The sequence below is a fragment of the Myxocyprinus asiaticus genome, chromosome 25 (assembly GCF_019703515.2).
Source record: "Myxocyprinus asiaticus isolate MX2 ecotype Aquarium Trade chromosome 25, UBuf_Myxa_2, whole genome shotgun sequence".
Classification (NCBI taxonomy): Eukaryota; Metazoa; Chordata; class Actinopteri; order Cypriniformes; family Catostomidae; genus Myxocyprinus; species Myxocyprinus asiaticus.
In genome coordinates, this window is record NC_059368.1 from 44605644 (window position 1) to 44624428 (window position 18785).

At 40.8% G+C, this 18785-nt stretch overlaps 1 protein-coding gene across 6 annotated transcripts in view; it reads right to left on the bottom strand.

Moving 5' to 3' along the window:
- Positions 1 to 571: 571 nt before the first annotated feature.
- Positions 572 to 18785, bottom strand: part of LOC127415775 (receptor-type tyrosine-protein phosphatase kappa-like) — a 300986-nt gene continuing 282772 nt past the window's right edge. For all 6 annotated transcript variants that reach the window (XM_051654679.1, XM_051654680.1, XM_051654681.1 and 3 more), the window contains 8 exons: positions 13902 to 14037; positions 13333 to 13482; positions 10785 to 10958; positions 8527 to 8658; positions 5139 to 5264; positions 4847 to 5010; positions 4319 to 4454; positions 572 to 1601 (listed from right to left, as the gene is read on the bottom strand). In XM_051654679.1, the coding sequence (XP_051510639.1) occupies positions 1548 to 1601; positions 4319 to 4454; positions 4847 to 5010; positions 5139 to 5264; positions 8527 to 8658; positions 10785 to 10958; positions 13333 to 13482; positions 13902 to 14037 (1072 nt within the window). In that variant the 3' untranslated portion in view covers positions 572 to 1547. The remainder of the gene's footprint in view (positions 1602 to 4318; positions 4455 to 4846; positions 5011 to 5138; positions 5265 to 8526; positions 8659 to 10784; positions 10959 to 13332; positions 13483 to 13901; positions 14038 to 18785) is intronic.

The following is an 18785-nucleotide window of genomic DNA, read 5'->3' on the forward strand; positions in this document are numbered from 1 at the left end:
AATAATTGCAGAACACTAACAGTTATATTTTTGGACACACTTAATTGAATTTATGTTTGGTTTTAAAAACCTTTTGACCTAAAGGCTTATGCTTGGATGCTTGGAATTGCTTTTTAAACAAACATAAAATGTGCCTAAATATTTCATTACAAAAGTAACATTTTAAGTGCCAATCAAGTGCCCAGGATACATGAGAACTCCTTCAATACCGTTTAATATTAATATCAATACTCATGAAGCTGGTAGAGAGAATGAACAAAGTGGGCACAGCTGGAATCTAGAAGTATAAAACATTTATAATATAAAATGTAGTTTGTTTCAAATTTGCATCATTTTCCCTTCCATTTGTGTTATTTCATAGTTTCGATGACTTATAGTAAATATAAGTACTGGTGTAGAAAATAGTAATAATAAAGAATGTGTCTAAACGTTTGACTTGTAGTGTATGTATCTGTGACAAAGTGTGCGATTTATTGTGGGTTTTCCATCAATATGAAGTAATGAGGAAATCTTAAATTCCAATAACACCCATTTTTAACACAAGTAAAAAATTGGAGGAAACTAATTCCTTAACATGTTTTTTATTCAAAGTATTTTGACTATTTGATATTGTATTACAGCCATAAAGCCAACAACTACAGACAAAAAATACATAACTTATTTCACATGATGGATTTTTTTTCCCCCTATAAAATGTCTCTTAAATTGGCTTTGATCCTAAATACACTAGAATAATGCGTACACTTCATTGAATGCACAATACCAGCACAATACAAATGTGAAAACATCAGGAAAAAATAGTGCTCTTCTTTTTCCTCCAGACTCCCTCTGGGAGATCTCTTCAGTGAAGAATCATTCACAATCAGTTCCGTTAAACAAACCACATTAACACATAGAAGATTACAAATTAAAAAAAGAAAATACAATTTAAATACAACAAAAAATAACACTACTTTAATCCGCCTCATACATAAAAATCTACAAAGAGTGTTTACAGTGTAAATTTATGCTAAATGGGGAATGACAATGATTGTTTTAAGCTTTCAAAAATGCAAGTAAACAATAAATACAAACAATGTGCTTCATTCCTATAGACATATTTACACAAGTCTTTGGCTTATGGTCATCATCTGCTACAAAAAAACGAAATAAAACATAGTAAGCCAGCCATTAATGCATAACGCAAACATCCCGAGCCAAAGTTACATGCCAGCACTTGATCAATGACTAAAAATATGTTTTTGTTTTTTTAAAAAGCAATGTCCATCTACATTTTTTATTAACAGAAACACACACAAATGAGCGTTTCCAGCATGCAACAGCTCGGCCTTAGTGTTTACAACGGCTGCACAGACAAACTAGAAAAAAAAAGAAAGAAAAAAAAAAAAACTTATCTTAAACTAGGTTTCCGGCACTTGAACCCCTTAAAACTTGACACAGCGAATTTACAAATGGAGACATTTACACAGCACCCAAATATGAAATAATGCTTCAACACAATCAGCTGCTCAGACACAGAGATGTGTCCATGTGAGATGATATCTGCATTATGACGTCTCGATGTACTCCAGGGCCAGATCGTAGCAAAAACGGTACTGCTCCTACAAAGCAACATGGAAATAATAAGCCTTACTGTCAAACAACATAACGTAAATTCAGTCTGTGGCACTGATGAATGCTATCCAGAGCACTGTTGTTGAAACCCTGACCTTTCACAGAAGCAATGTGGCTTTGTCTTTAAAGAGGTGACTTCAATTTGAGTGCAGGTGTAAACTGTGCAAAGGAAGTGGGGATCTATTCGAAGCCACAACAGTTTATCACGAAATATGAACCACTGATAAGAATCTCACAAAACAAGTCTCTTTCATATTTACCATTTATTTACTTACTCCAATTGACCCTATTTACTTTTATAATACTTGTTCCTGGTCAAAAAGTGTATCATTCATCAGTGTGTGTTCATTAATATATAATATTCTCTTTGCTAAGAGTTTATAAAGGGGTTAATTAATTGTTAATAATCCATTTACAAATGCATTATAAACTACTGATATGTGGTTATAACGACATGAATAAAAAGGGTGACTTTCATGCAATACTTGCCAAATAGTGAACTATTTTACCTCAAATGATATAAGAGCTTTATAAAACTTATTCAACATTAGTATCCTATGAAAATATACCTTAATGTGAAGTAGACACATATAAAGAATTCATTAATGAGTTACCAACATTTGAAATGTATGTACACAAAGTTCTTTATGGTTTATTGGTCATTAGGCTGTGTTATATGATATCTGCTGTGAATGAGCATGAGAGGACTTTAGCTAACTAGGACTAGTTATGTTGGAACAGCACCATTCTTTTGACATCAATGTAACAAGGAAAGTGACAACAAGAGTGAGTCAAAACATTACAGTCATGAATTTATATCTACAGTATATGTAGACTTCTAGAGACTGTTGTGTGTGAAAATCCCAGGAGATCAGCAGTTACAGAAATACTCAAACCAGCCCATCTGGCACCAACAATCATGCCACGGTCCAAATCACTGAGATCTAATTTTTTTCCCCATTCTGATGGTTGATCTGAACATTAACTGAAGCTCCTGACCTGTATCTGCATGAATTTATGCACTGCACTGCTGCCACATGATTGGCTGATTAGATAATCACATGGATGATTGTTGGTGCCAGATGGGCTGGTTTGAGTATTTCTGTAACTGCTGATCTCCTGGGATTTTCACACACAACAGTCTCCAGAATTTACTCAGAATGGTGCCAAAAACAAAAAACATCCAGTGAGCGGCAGTTCTGTGGACGGAAATGCCTTGTTGATGAGAGAGGTCAACAGAGAATGACCAGACTGGTTCAAACTGACAAAGTCTACGGTAACTCAGATAACCGCTCTGTACAATTGTGGTGAGAAGAATATAATCTCAGAATGTTATTCTGAGATGTGGTTGGTGCTGTTTTGGCGGCACAAAGGGGACCTACACAATATTAGGCAGGTGGTTTTAATGTTGTGGCTGATCGGTGTATATATATACTGTATATATAAAGATATATACTTCACTTATTATCACGTAAATGAATATAAAATGTCTTTCCATTTTCTAAAAGAAAATCAGCACTATACCAAATTTTTCACAAACTCTTGCAAAGTCCTGTATATAAATACAAATTCATACTTATATTATATAAGTATATATATATATATACTGTATTATAAATGATTTTACTGTAATTCTTTTTCAAATCTGAATGCAAGTATGAATATGTGTATTTATTAAGTATTTATAACCTGTGAGGTAAAATAGCTTACTATCTGGCAAGTTTTACATTAAAGTTGACCTTTTTATTCATGTGGTTATAACTGTATTTCAGTTATTTGATATGTATTTGTAAATGACTTATTAGTCATTAATGAACCCCTTTATAAATCTTTAACAAAGGGAACATTAATGTTAAAGTGTTACCGAAATCTCACATTACACAGAAATAAAATGGGTTGCGAATGGCATTTCATATTGACTTTAGATAGACTTATTAAAAGTTACAAATATACAGTCTTGTTTTAAATTAAGGTGCTTGATTCTGTAATTTGTAAGTCTGTTTAAAGACTGTTAAAGGTATTTGCTATAAAAGTATATGTACTTGAGTATAATGTTTTTATTTCAGATTTGGAGAGATTTTATTCAAATAAATGATTAGGCCTGATGACAATGGTGACATAATTTCTTAAATGGACCAAATGAGCCATTGCATAAATAATGAAATATCAAAATTTGATCAAAACAATTAAAGCTAGGGGGGCCTGGGTAGTTCGGTGGTAAAAGACGCTGGCTACAACACCTGGAGTTCGCTAGTTCGCTAGTTCAAATCCCAGGGCATGTTGAGTGACTCCAGCCAGGTCTCCTAAGCAACCAAATTGGCCCGGTTGCTAGGGTGGGTAGAGTCACATGGGGTAACCTCCTCGTTGTCGCTATAATGTGGTTCATTCTCGGTAGGGCGCGTGGTGAGTTGAGCGTGGATGCCGTGGTGGATGGCGTGAAGCCTCCACACGCGCTATGTATCCGTGGCAACGCGCTCAACAAGCCACGTGATAAGATGCGCGGGTTGATGGTCTCAGATGCGGAGGCAACTGGGATTCGTCCTCCACCACCCCGATTGAGGCGAATCCCTACGTGACCACGAGGACTTAAAAGCACACTGGGAATTGGGCATTCCAAATTGGGTGAAAAAAAAAAAAGGAATAATTAAAGCTGATATAACAGAGTGTTCAGTAGATGTTAATGTATAAGAGGTGCTGTTCATACCGGGCTGTCCACCATATTGGGCTTGCTGTTCCGCAGACTCTTCACAGCATGAAAGACATCCACCACATTCTGACGCTTTATCATTTCACACACAATACTGATGGCACAGAACATGCCACTGCGACCTCCTCCGTTCCTACAGAGACAGATGATGTAAGAGTTTGTGCATACACTTCATTCTCATTTAGCACACTTTTATGGTCAAACATGTAGTCTCAGCATCATATGGAATGCCCACAGTCTGTTCACTGTGCATCTGATTCATATGGCACACAAAGACCTGTCTGTAATCGCTAGTTCAGACAGGAAGGGGTCATCTGATCAACACACTGATAATTTCACTGATATAACTTTGCGAATAAAGTGGAATACACAATTGTGCTCTGATATTGTTTGCTTGTTATTAATTGCCTCAAACAAAACCCTGATCTCTATCAAAGGTTCAATGCGTTCAGTCTGAAGGGCCCCTAAGTCCTTTAATCACTAGGCTACCACAATCACTGGTGTTCATTACACGTGTACACTCACAGGCAGTGTATAATGGTCCGTCCATCCCCTTCTTCGCATTCCTCCTGCCATTTGTCCACCTGGAGGATCAGTTTGAGGAAGGAGCGCTTGGAGGCGGGGACTTCCCTATGTCCCGCCCATCCCAGGTACTGGAACTGACGGACCATCAAGTAGCCTTCCTGAGGCTTTGGACAAACACAACACACGTACATATATAAATGCACTTACAGTGTGACCCCGAGAGATGTATGTGCTCTGTGGGTTGTTGCTTTGCCAAAATAACCAATAGCAAAATGTTGTGGAAAAAACTCACCCTGGTCAGGTTGCATATCCTGAAAAGACGACTAACGACATCACAGTCCATGGAACAGGATATGCAGTCTACCTGTACAGGACCGTATCTTAGCATCCCCTCTTCTGGCCAGTACTGAGGACAACCCTGTAAACACAGATTACACTATTCAGTAATCAAACACACACACACACACACACACACACACACACACACACACGCACACACACAGACCACCGTTTTCCATCGACACTGTGTTCGAGCCGGTGTCCAAAATCGAAGAAGAGACAAAAACAATAAGATGACATACATATTTTTTTCTTTATTTGGAAAATGATCAATTTCCACTAAATACCTCCAATAAAACTAGAAAACACTGTAATTGAAATAACTGAGTTGAAATCAGTGATAAACAGCCCAATTTTAACAAATCTATTTTTTTATTTTTTATAAATGTACCAAAATCAATCAATCAATCAATAAATAAACAAAATGACAATAAATAAATTGGCACAAAATACCACAATGATGTCTGTGTGGACACACAAAATTTGGTGTATCATTTTTTAACCTGTTTATTTAAATGAAGTATCAGAAAAAACCTTCCTAATGCTTCATATGAGAGACAGAGAGGATATTTTAAGCGAGCGCATTTCATTCTTATTAGGGCTGTCAATCGATAAATTTTTTTTTAATCAAATTAATTACACAAACTGCCGATTAATTAATCAAATTAATTGCAATATATATATAAAATATACTGTATAGATATACAGTTGAAGTCATAAGTTTACATACACCTTAGCCAAACACATTTAAACTCGTTTGTCACAATTCCTGACATTTAATCGTAGAAAACATTCCCTGTCTTAGGTCAGTTAGGATCACTACTTTATTTTAAGAATGTGAAATGTCAGAATAATAGTAGAGAGAATGATTATTTCAGCTTTTTATTTCTTTCATCACATTCCCAGTGGGTCAGAAGTTTACATACACTTTGTTAATATTTGGTGACATTGTCTTTAAATTGTTTAACTTGGGTCCAATGTTTTGGGTAGCCTTCCACAAGCTTCACAATAAGTTGCTGGAATTTTGTTTCATTCCTCCAGACAGAACTGGAGTAACTGAGTCAGGTTTGTAGGCCTCCTTGCTCGCACATGCTTTTTCAGTTCTGCCCACAAATTTCCACAAAAAAATTGGATTGAGATCAGGGCTTTGTGATGGCCACTCCAATACCTTGACTTTGTTGTCTTTAAGCCATTTTGTCACAACTTTGGAGGTATTCATGGGGTCATTGTCCATTTGGAAGACCCATTTGGCGACCGAGCTTTAACTTCCTGGCTGATGTCTTGAGATGTTGCTTCAATATCACCACATAATTTTCCTTCCTCATGATGCCATCTACTTTGTGAAGTGCACCAGTCCCTCCTGCAGCAAAGCACCCCCACAACATGATGCTGCCACTCCATGTTTCATGGTTGGGATGATGTTCTTCGGCTTGCAAGCCTAACCCTTTTTCCTCCAAACATAACGATGGTCATTATGGCCAAACAGTTCAATTTTTGTTTCATCAGACCAGAGGACATTTCTCCAAAAAGTAAGATCTTTGTCCCCATGTGCACTTGCAAACTGTAGTCTGGCTTTTTTATGGCAGTTTTGGAGCAGTGGCTTGTTCCTTGCTGTGCAGCCTTTCAGGTTATGTCAATATAGGACTCATTTTACTGTGGATATAGATACTTGTCTACCTGTTTCCTCCAGCATCTTCACAAGGTCCTTTGCTGTTGTTCTGGAATTGATTTGCACTTTTCGCACCAAACTACGTTCATCTCTAGGAGACAGAATGTGTCTCATTCCTGAGCGGTATGATGGCTGCGTGGTCCCATGCTGTTTATACTTGCGTTCTGTTGTTTGTACAGATGAACGTGGTACCTTCAGGCATTTGAAAATTGCTCCCAAGGATGAACCAGACTTGTGGAGGTCCACAATTTCTTTTCTGAGGTCTTGGCTGATTTCTTTTGATTTTCCCATGATGTCAAGCAAAGCGGCCCTGAGTTTGAAGGTAGGCTTTAAAATACATCCACAGGTACACCTCCAATTCAGTACACCTCCTATCAGAGGCTAATTGGCTAATTGCCTAAAGGCTTGACATCATTTTCTGGAATTTTCCTAGCTGCTTAAAGGCACAGTTAACTTAGTGTATGTAAACTTCTGAACCACTAAACAATTGTTGGAAAAATTACTCATGTCATGCACAAAGTTCTTTATTATATATTTTTTTCACATTTTAGAATAATAGTAAAGTCATTAAAACTATGGAATAACATAAATGGAACTATGGGAATTATGGTGTGACTAAACAAAATCCAAAATAAATCAAAACTGTGTTATATTTTAGCATCTTCAAAGTAGTCACCCTTTGCCTAGAATTTGCAGACATGTACTCTTGACATTTTCTCAACCAACTTCTTGAGGTAACACCCTGAGATGCTTTTTAAACAGTATTGAAGGAGTTCCTATCTATATGCTGCTTTTCTTTATTATTTGGTCTATAAGTCTTCAATTTAAACAACTATTTTTAATTTAATTAAATTTTAGATTTATAATGAAAAATTCATATGGTGGCACAATTATATTTTTGTCTACAAAACTCATTTAAAAAATTTAAGCATACGCCTTCAGATCAAATGATTTTTAAGATCATGGGAAACATTTCGGTCAAGTGTTTCAAAACTTTTGACCAGTAGTGTACGTCTATCCTGTTCTCACAGGATGCTTTCTTGCAATCTATTTGTGCTATTTTCAATTGTTGGTTAATGTACTGATTTGTCTGTGTCAGACAAATGCTTTTAGAGCATCTTAATGGTTTTCAGCATTAGAAACGCCACATATTTAGTATGCTGTGTTGAGTTAAAAGTAGTTGAAATTCTGAAAATGGTGTCTGGCATCCTGTGTGAGCAGCTCTCTTTCTGTGGCTTTTTTGTTTTTAGGTTTGTTGAGGTATGCTGACTGCCCCCCGTTGACACGCCTCGGAAAAACACAAACTTGCATGTACTTCAAGCTTGAATTGCTCCGATGATATGAAAATACATTCTTTCATTATGAAATTCACATACAGGTCAGGAGGCATGATTAATTGCGTCAATTTTATTTACATGTTATTTTTTATATAATTAATCACACTAAAGTTAATTGTTACATTGACAGCCCTAATTATTAGCTAAGTTTGCTCAGCTGCAAGGCTGCTTACACAAATGTATTTAAAAACAGCAATGTACTGTTTTGTCATGCCAAACACATTACTTCATTTTGAAAACAGTGGAACTGCTGTCACATACTGAAAAATTGGTTGTTAAGTTAGTAATGTCACTACTTTTCATTATTTCCCAACACTGGGTGAGGTTTATCTCACCTGGGCCAGATCGATCTCGTTCAGCATGATGATGGATGTGCAGCCGTAGTCATACACTAGCCTCCAGAAGTCCTTCACTGTGTTGGGTAACGGGTGCTGCGTCACGATGAATGCAGCCGGCTGCCTGTAGCTCTGTGGGACACAGAACATAATGCATTTCCTGGGAGCACTTTCATTTGCGACACACAACCAAGATAAAGACACAACCTTTTTCAAGATGATGTGAACATGTATGACGTGTGAATGAGTATGATCATGCAAGGACCACAGTGATCCATTCAGACATGACAGAACGATAGAAACGTGTATGTGCACGTGTGCAAGTGTCTATTTAAATGTGCGGACGTGATGAATGTTTATATCTTTATGTGATACAATGCATTCATTTTTCTTTGCATGCTCAAGCAAACCCAATAAAGAGAGGTTGAATGGAAAGTGCTGACATACCACTAAAGCCATGAAACAAATCCAGTCTAACAGAGGCAGAACTGAATCAGAAATTACCTGATATTCTTCTGACGGCTTGGTTAAAAAAAGTCCAAGAGTTTGTGAAGCGTACGAGGAAGCGATTTAGAATTACCCTCTAAAATCACAACCGTTTTGTATCTGCTGTTATTCTAGCTGGTTATGGCTGGTATAGCACCATCTCCCAGGGTCAAAGGTCATGGGCTGTGACCTGTATAATTTGTGGAAGCTACGTAAAGACATTACTGAATGAACAATTTCCCAGATATACAGAATGTAAACTCTGAAAGACACGATACAAATGCTGACACAACCTAATTCACTATATTATGCACAAACAGCCACGACAAATAGACCACCAGGAGATGGATGCGTTGACACTCTGCAAATGAAATTGGATACTAAATAAATTGCATTGCATTTTTAAATGAGTTTTTAAAACAATCATGCTACTGAAAATTCTGTCACAATTTACTCACCCTAGTGTCTTCCTTCCGTGGAACACAAAAAAAGAAATTCTAAAGAATGTTCACACTGCTCTTTCCATACAATTAAAGCATACAGTAACCAGGGGCTGTGAAGCTCCAAAAAGCATCATAAAGGTAGTCCATATGACCTGTGTGCTATATTCCAAGTTTCTGAAACCAAATGATAGCTTTGTGACGAACAGAACGGAATTAAAGTTGCTGTTAATCAAATCTTCCCCTTCGCCACAGCTCTCAAATGTATCTGTGCTTTGTTCACATTCTATGGGAAAAATAATTCAAAAATGTTGCATCGTTTTTGCCGTATTTTGAGGTACCAAGTTTGGCATAAGTCACATCATTGTTTCTCGTGTCTTGCGATAAACAACCCCAGTTCCCATTCTAGACTGATAGTGGATTTTGCAGATACCGATAACTAAGGCCAATAGTTTTTAAAATGTATTAATAGAATGTAAAAAAAATAAAATAAAATGTCTTATTCTTCCCTTTCTATGACAGGCACTGACAAAGAGTCCTAAATGAATAAAATCCCAGATTCAGTTCATTGTTCAACCAAAATCCCCCAAAATAAGCAGAAACAAAATGAAGAGTTGGTGCATAAGGTGGGACTTTTTAAGCATAAACAAGCCCGAAACACACCGGGGACTCTTATTTTGAAAATACAAAATGATGAAAAAACTTTCTGCATCTATCTCCATAGATTTTTGCAGATAACCGATAGCTCCAAAAAGCAACTATCGGCACCAATTAATCTGTAAAATCGATATATCGGTCTACCTCTATCCCATTCACTTTTATTGTATGGAAAAGAGCAGCCTGGACATTCTGCCTAACGTCTTCTTTTGTGTTCAACGTAAGAAAGAAAAAACGTGATGGTGAGTAAATGACAGACTGTTCCTCTTTGGGTGAACTTTTCCTTTAATAAATGACAAAATTAACAGTTCAAAGCAAAAGATTCACAGTTCCACTTACCTCGCCCTTTCTAATAATGTCATTAAAGATAGTTTGGACTTTTGAACACCCAAATGAAAGAAAGTTCAATTTAGGACCACATGCAGCCATCAGAAAGAATTATATGTTGTACGGGCTACAGAATATTCCAAAATAATTTCAATTCTTTATTTATTCAAGATGAATAATCATATCAATGACTGGCATGTCAACTACCATCAGGGAATGGGTTTAAAATTGGCCAACAATCACAAGGACTCACCACCTGGATTTGTCTCTAGCTTTCTGTGTCTAACATACAGGAGACAGAGGAATAGAGAGGGAGGGAGACCTCTGATCACATGGAGGAATACTTACATCCATGAGCGCTGCGTTGATGTAGTTACTGCTCTCTCCGTCGATGGTGATGAGGAAAGGCAGGCAGCGGTCTGGAGGGAGGTTGTCCATGAAACGGTTTTTGTCGTGGTTTCGCGGAAGCAGAGCGATGCTGCAGTCTTCGGGCTGGGGCTGAGGGGTCACAGAGTTCAGCGTCTGGACAGGGCAGGACATTCAGGGTCAAAAGACAGCACAATGGCAGCTGAGGTTAAGGGCTAATATGCTGAGAACGGGAGCAATTTTGAGCGGTCCAAAAATACACAGGAAAAAAAAATCCCTTTCTGAATCAGCATTTTTCTTGTGTTGTTTTGCAGGAAAAATAAAAAAACCTTACCTAATTTGTTTAGCCTTGTGCTTAAAACAAGAAAAAATAATAAAATAATAATCATTATTATTTATTTAAATAATAATAATATATAGTAATAAACTTGCCATTTTGCATTTAAATTAAATGCATCTTGTTTAAAAGGGATAGTTCACCCGAAAATGAAAATTCTCAAATCATTTATTCACCCTCATGCCATCTCAGATGTGTATGACTTTCTCTCTTCTGCATAACACAAATGAAGATTTTTAGAAGAATATTTCACCTCTGTAGGTCCATACAATGCAAGTGAATGGTGACCAGAACTTTGAAGCTCCAATAAGCACATAAAGGCAGCTTAAAAGTAATCTATATGACTCCAGTGGATTAATTAATGTCTTTTAAAGCAGAACGCTAGGTTTGTTTAAGAAACAGATCAGTATTTAAAACTTTTTTTTTTTTACAAATAATTCACGAGGGTCGAATACACGCTGTCTCTTGCATGACGTAAGCGTGTTGGCAAGTTCATGAGAGAACTGACGCATGAAATACAAAAAAATACGGAAGCGCAATTTTGTTTACAACAGAGGAGCATAGTAATCATCCATAGATGCCTCATTCGGCTGGTTGGATACGTCAACTGCAGCACCATCTTGGAATTTTTTGTAAAAAAAGTTTTAAATAAATCAAATCAAATCACTTTTATTGTCACACAGCCATATACACAAGTGCAATGGTGTGTGAAATTCTTGGGTGCAGTTCCGATCAACATAGCAGTCGTGACAGTGATGAGACATATACCAATTTACAATAACATCAAATTAACACAACACAATTTAAAGTCTAATATACACATAATTACACACAACACAATATACAAATAATAACATACACTGTACAGTATACAATACACACAATATAGATACACTTTATTCAATAAAAATAAAAAATAAAAAAGTATATATAGTATATATAGAATATACAGTATTGTACTGTATTGACATTCAGGCTGTCGGTTGATAGTCAGTTATTAAGAGAGAATATAATATAATAATAATAATAATATAATTTATGACAGTCCGGTGTGAGATATGAGTAATAAAGTGCAGTGCTGATGTATTTTGATCGTGGGAGATCAAGAGTTCAGAAGTCTGATTGCTTGGGGGAAGAAGCTATCATGTAGTCGGCTGGTGGGGGTCCTGATGCTGCGATACCGCCTACCTGATGGTAGCAGTGAGAACAGCCCATGGCTCGGGTGGCTGGAGTCTCTGATGATCCTCCGAGCTTTTTTCACACACCGCCTTGTATATATGTCCTGGAGGGAGGGAAGCTCACCTCCGATGATGTGTCTGGCAGTTTGCACCACCCTTTGCAGTGCTTTGCGGTTGTGGGCGGTGCTATTGCCGTACCAGGCGGAGATGCAGCCAGTCAGGATGCTCTCTACAGTGCTGGTGTAGAACCGTGTGAGGATGTGGCGGTTCATTCCAAACTTCCTCAGCCATCTCAGGAAGAAGAGGCGCTGATGAGCCTTCTTCGCAACGACTTCAGTGTGGATGGACCATATGAGTTCCTCAGTGATGTGGACACCCAGGAACTTGAAGCTGCTGACTCTCTCCACCGGTGCTCCATTGACGGTGATGGGACTGTGTTCTCTGTCTTTTCTTCTGAAGTCCACCACAAGCTCCTTTGTCTTACTGACCTCGAGGGAGAGGTTGTGCTCCTGACACCAGTGTGTCAGGGTGTGCACCTCCTCTCTGTAGGCTGTTTCATCATTGTCAGTGATCAGACCTACCACCGTCATATCATCAGCAAACTTAATGATGGCATTGGAGCTATGTGTTGCCACACAGTCATGTGTGTACAGGGAATACAGTAGTGGGCTGATAACACAGCCCTGCGGGGCTCCAGTGTTGAGGGTCAAATACTGATCTATTTCTAACACACACCTAGCATTCTGCTTTAAAAGACATTAATTAATCCACTGGAGTCATATGGATTACTTTTATGCTGCCTTTATGTGCTTTTTGGAGCTTCAAATGTCTGGTCACCATTCACTTGCATTGTATGGACCTACAGAGCTGAAATATTCTTCTAAAAATCTTCATTTGTGTTCAGCAGAAGAAAGTCGCACATAAGCCGCATTTTTGGGTGAACTACCCCTTTAAGGATGTTTAGAAAACAAAACAAAAATACTGATTCAGGGAATGTTTTCATAGCAATGTTTACCTGAAATTCGTCTTTGAGGTGAGAGGAATTGCTCTGAGAGTCGATGCGGATCATGTCATAGTAAGCAGCTTTGAATTCACAAACGGGAATCGCCGTCTCGCCGCACAAACACGCTTCCAGAATGGCATCGTGGATGAAAATATACTGTTCCTGAGGGTCAGAGGGAAACCGGGGTGTGTCATTGTGAGTGTTATCTACACACAACCTATCAATTAAAAGGTTGAACACACTTGATTGAATTTATGTTTCTCGGGATCTCAAATCCTTTTAATCTCAAAGCTTGTGCTTAAAAAAACTTGAAATTATTTTTTTAAACAAAGATAAATTGCTGCTCAAGAGAATGTGCAGAGCTGCAGTCTACTTTGAAGAAAGTGAAATATAAGATTATTCTGTTTAACATTATTTGGTCACTATACTACATACACGACTATCCTAAAATATGAAAAATAATAATAATTAATAACAATAATGAAAAGGAATGTTGTAATCCAGAAGGCTTTTATGACAACTCATTCAATGAATAGGATGGAGGATCATGTTTAAAACAGGTTAACACGCCTGCCACATACTTCAGTCTGCACCATGTTGATTCGCCTGGAGCGCAGAGCTTTGACGCAGTTATAGATGTCCACCACACCCTCTCTCTCTGCCATGTCCAACATGATGTCAATCACAATGTAACATCCTGTCCGGCCGGCTCCAGCACTGCCAGGGACAGAGCAGGGAAGAAATCATTCTCTCAAATTCATTTCGGCAAACTATGTGAGGTGTAACAACAGCAGAGAGATGTGCTGTACGTGTGTGAGCCGCACACTGCTACATAAACACTCAACTGCTCGAACATCTGAGCAATTCCTAAAACTTCATTTTGTCATGAGAAAATGAAGCATTACTATATAAAGAGCAGTATTTCATTTTAATTTGTCATTCAATGCCACTTCAAACATTTGCTAAAAAAAGAAGAAGAATCAAACCATCATGAACTGAAATAATCTGTTCAAACCAGTAGTTAAAAGGAATATTCCAGGTTTAATACAAGTTAAGGTCAATCGACAGCATTTGTGGCGTAATGTTGATAATCACAAAAATTAATTTCGACTCTTAAAAAAAGGCAAAAATCTGTGTTCCAGTGAGACACTTACAATGCAAGTCAATGGAGTAAATTTTTTGAGGGTTTAAAGGCAGAAATATGAAGCTTATCATTTTATAAAAGCACTTACATTAATTCTTCTGTTAAAACTCATTTATTATTTGAGCTGTAAAGTTGTTTAAATTGTAATTTTTACAGTCATGTTGACATTACATCGTCATGGCAACCAAGCTGTACATTGTCTATAACTTTACACAGATGCGGTTAATAAGTGATTTTATCACTAAAATCATGTTAACACACACATTGTTTATGTCTTGTGTCTATACTTTTGAAACTGTGAGTATTTTGATGTTTACAGATTGACCCCCATTGACTTCCATTGTAAGTGTCTCACTGGAACACACATTTTCAAATAAATGAGGAACGAGTTAAAACTATTTTCTATGGTAATCAACATTATGCCACAAATACTGTCGATTGAGCTTCACTTACATAGATCCCACAATATTCCTAACAAAGGCCCCAAAATAAAAACGATTCAATATATAATTAATTATATTTAAATAAATATAAATATAATAATTCAAATAATTCAAATGCATTGCATTATTGTAGCACACAAGTAAAGCATTGACTAGACAACACAAAAAGTAGCTTTAGAAGGCATTGCATCAGGGATTGCTTTGTGCATGCAACAATGCAGATCAGACCACATCCTGTTCTCAGGGCATGAGCGACTGTGACAGCAAGGCAAGTAGTGTCAGATGTGGATGCTGCTGGATGTGTGTGTGAGTGCATGACAATGCATTCTCTTCTGCAACATAAGAATCATTCTACATCCCCGACAGAGAAAAGGACTTCCACAATTGTCAATCATACCAACACATTGTTTAATAAAAATGGATAGAAAATCTACGCTTGATGTAATCTGTCTCTTCCAATGCTGTATTGTTCACAAAAATATGAAGAATTCTGATATAACCTCAGTTCCCTATCTGCCACTCACTCGACTTTGTGTTGATGTAGTGACACTAGGGGTCACTCTTGGGAGCCCCAAAAACCTCTGCTTTTTTTTTTAAAAAGGCCAATGAGAATTGCCGAGTGGAATTTGCATGCCACTCCCCCGGACATACGGGTATAAAAGGAGCTGGTATGCAACCACTATTCAGATTTTCTCTTCGGAGCCGAACGGTTGTATTCAGTGCACTGAATTCAATTCCCTCCAAAAGACGCACCTCAAAACTGCTGGATTTATGGCACATATCAGCGGCTTGTCCCCCTCTGCACCCGTGGAGTGCAGAGAACGCCCCGGGTGCTTCAGCAGAGCGAAAATAAGAGAGTATATTCTAAAAGAGTATATTTTCATTCACAAAAAGAGCGGCACACACACAGAACGTCTTTTTAAAGATGCCTTTCCTTTTGTGTGTTATTCCTGGTTGCGGTCATTATCTCTCCGCTTCTGACGGCCACGATCGCTGTCTTATGTGTCTGGGCGCTGCCAATGCGGAGACATCATTCGTGGATGAGTCATGTCCTTATTGCGAGAATGGCAACGTTGTGGTCGTAGCTTGCTTTCGTGAGAAAGGATATCCCCCCACGGACATCCCATTTCCCAGCGATCAGGCTCTTGCACGAGAACGCTGGCTCGTCGAAGACTCCAGGAAGACGATGAGTTATCGAGCGCAGCATCGGAGAGCGGGCTCGTCCAGTCTGACGCAGAGGCTGTGGCTGGGCTTCCTCCTTCGGCAACGGTCACCCAGTCTCACACCGACGCGGAAATGACGGACATACTTTCCCGGGGGACCGCAAGCGTTGGGCTAGAGTGGAACCCTCCACTCTCCTCTAAACCCTCGCGGCTTGATGATTGGTTCCCAGGCTCAGGGCGCCATCCATGGCCATGCCCCGCCCCGGTCCCTTTCTTTCCGGAAGTGCATGAGGAGCTGACAAGATCATGGGAGGCACCGTTTACTGCCCGGTCGTGGTCTTTCAGCTCCCCTGCTCTCACTACCCTCGATGGTGGAGCGGCCAGGGGGTATTCAGTGATCCCCCATGTGGATAAGGCGCTCGCGGTGCGCTTGAGTCCGCAGAGTGCCGCCACCTGGCGCGGGCGCCTGAAGCTCCCATCCAGGGCCTGTAGGTTTATGTCGTCCCTGATGACTGTGGCCTGCGGTGCAGCTGGACAAGCCACCTCCGCCCTGCACGCCATGGCGCTCCTGCAAGTACACCAAGCCAAGGCTCTAAAAGAACTGCACAAGGGTAGTTCTGATCCGGGATTGATGGAGGAACTGCGCTCGGTGACCGACCTCGCTCTCCGGGCGACGAAGGTAACGGTGCGGTCTCTAGGGCAAGCGATATCCACCCTGGTGGTCCAGGAGCACCACCTTTGGCTCAACATGGCACGGTTCCTTGACACTCCCATTTCCCAGGTTGGCCTGTTTGGCGATGCCGTCGAGGACTTTGCCTAGCAGTTCTCGTCGGTGAAGCAGCAGACAGAGGCCTTACAACATATCCTGCCCCGGCCAGCTTAAGACCCCGCACCCTGTCTGCTCGTCGCCAAGGGCGTCCTCCTGCAGCAACAACACCAGCTCCAGCGTGGAGCCCCCCCGCAGGAAGCAGATGCCACCCGTCTCACGGCCGGCCACTAAGAACCCGAGGAAGGCTTTGAAGTCCCTCGACGTGGCACCTCGAGCTCCGCCCCGCCGTGAGGCCCCACCAGTCGGTACGTCTGAAGTGATCATTCCCTTGGTCCCCCTCGCCCGGAGTTTGGGCGTGTGGCTCGCGCTTTCCAACCCATCGTGTTGGCTGACCTGGACTGCCCGACTCGGCTACGCGATTCAGTTCGCCAAGCGCCCGCCCAGGTTCAGCGGCATCCGCTTCACCTCAGTGAAGGGCGAGAACGCCGCTACCTTGCGTGCAGAGATTGCTACCCTTATGCGCAAGGGCGTGATAGAGCCTGTCCCTCCAGCCGAGATGAAGAAAGGGTTCTACAGCCCTTACTTCATCATACCGAAGGCGGTGGGTTGCGACCAATCCTGGACCTGTGAGTACTGAACCGGGCTTTTCACAGACTCCCGTCCAAGATGCTGATGCAAAAACGCATTTCTAACGAGCGTCCGCATCAATATTGGTTTGCGGTGGTAGACCTCAAGGACGCGTACTTCCACGTCTTGGTCTTACCTCGACACAGACCCTTCCTACGGTTTGCCTTCGAAGGCCAGGCGTACCAGTACAAGGTCCTCCCTTTCGGCCTGTCCTTGTCCCCTTGCATCTTCACGAAGTTCGTAGAGGCAGCCCTTGCCCTGCTAAGGGAAGTGGGCATCCGCATCCTCAACTATCTCGACGACTGGCTAATCCTAGCTCACTCTCGAGAGTTGCTGTGCGCACACAGGGACCTCGTACTCTGGCACCTCAGCCGACTGGGGCTTCGGGTCAACTGGGAAAAGAGCAAGCTCTCCCTGGTTCAGAGCATCTCTTTTCTCGGTTTGGAGTTGGACTCAGTCTCGATGACAGTGCGCCTCACGAACGAGCGCGCGCAGTCGGTGCTGAACTGTCTGAAGGCGTTCAGACACGGGACAGCAGTTCCACTGAAACTTTTCAGAGGCTCCTGGGGCATATGGCATCCTCAGCGGCGGCCACACCACATGGGTTGGTGCATATGAGACCGCTTCAGCACTGGCTACAGACTCGAGTCCCGAGATCGGCATGGCGCTGCGGGACACATCGCGTGGCCATCACCCCGATCTGTCGCCGCCTCTTCAGTCATTGGACCGACCTTGCATTTCTATGGGCAGGGGTTCCCATAGAGCAGTCTCCAGGCACGTCGTGGTTACAACAGACACCTCCAAGATGGGCTGGGGTGCCGTATGCAATGGGCACACAGCCGCCGGCTCCTGGACTGGCCCGCGGCTGCGTTGGCACATCAACTGCCTAGAGTTGTTGGCAGTACTGCTCGCCCTGCGGAGGTTCCGGCCATTGATCCAGGGCAAGCATGTGTTGGTCCGGACGGACAACACAGCGACAGTAGCTGACAGTAGTGTCCCTCTTGCCACAATGTTGAACTACCCACTGAAATGGCCGGGACCTGGTCTCGGCTCCTCAGCACAAAACCTGAATGAGTGGTTGCATACCAGCTCCTTTTATACCCGTATGTCCGGGGGAGTGGCATGCAAATTCCACTCGCCAATTCTCATTGGCCTTTTTTAAAAAAAAGCAGAGGTGTTTGGGGCTCCCAAGAGTGACCCCTAGTGTCACTACATCGACACAACGTCTCGTTTCCTCCATCAGGGAACGGAGGTTACGAAAGTAACCAGGACGTTTCTTCAAACTATTGCAGACCAATTATTACTAAATATTTCAAATC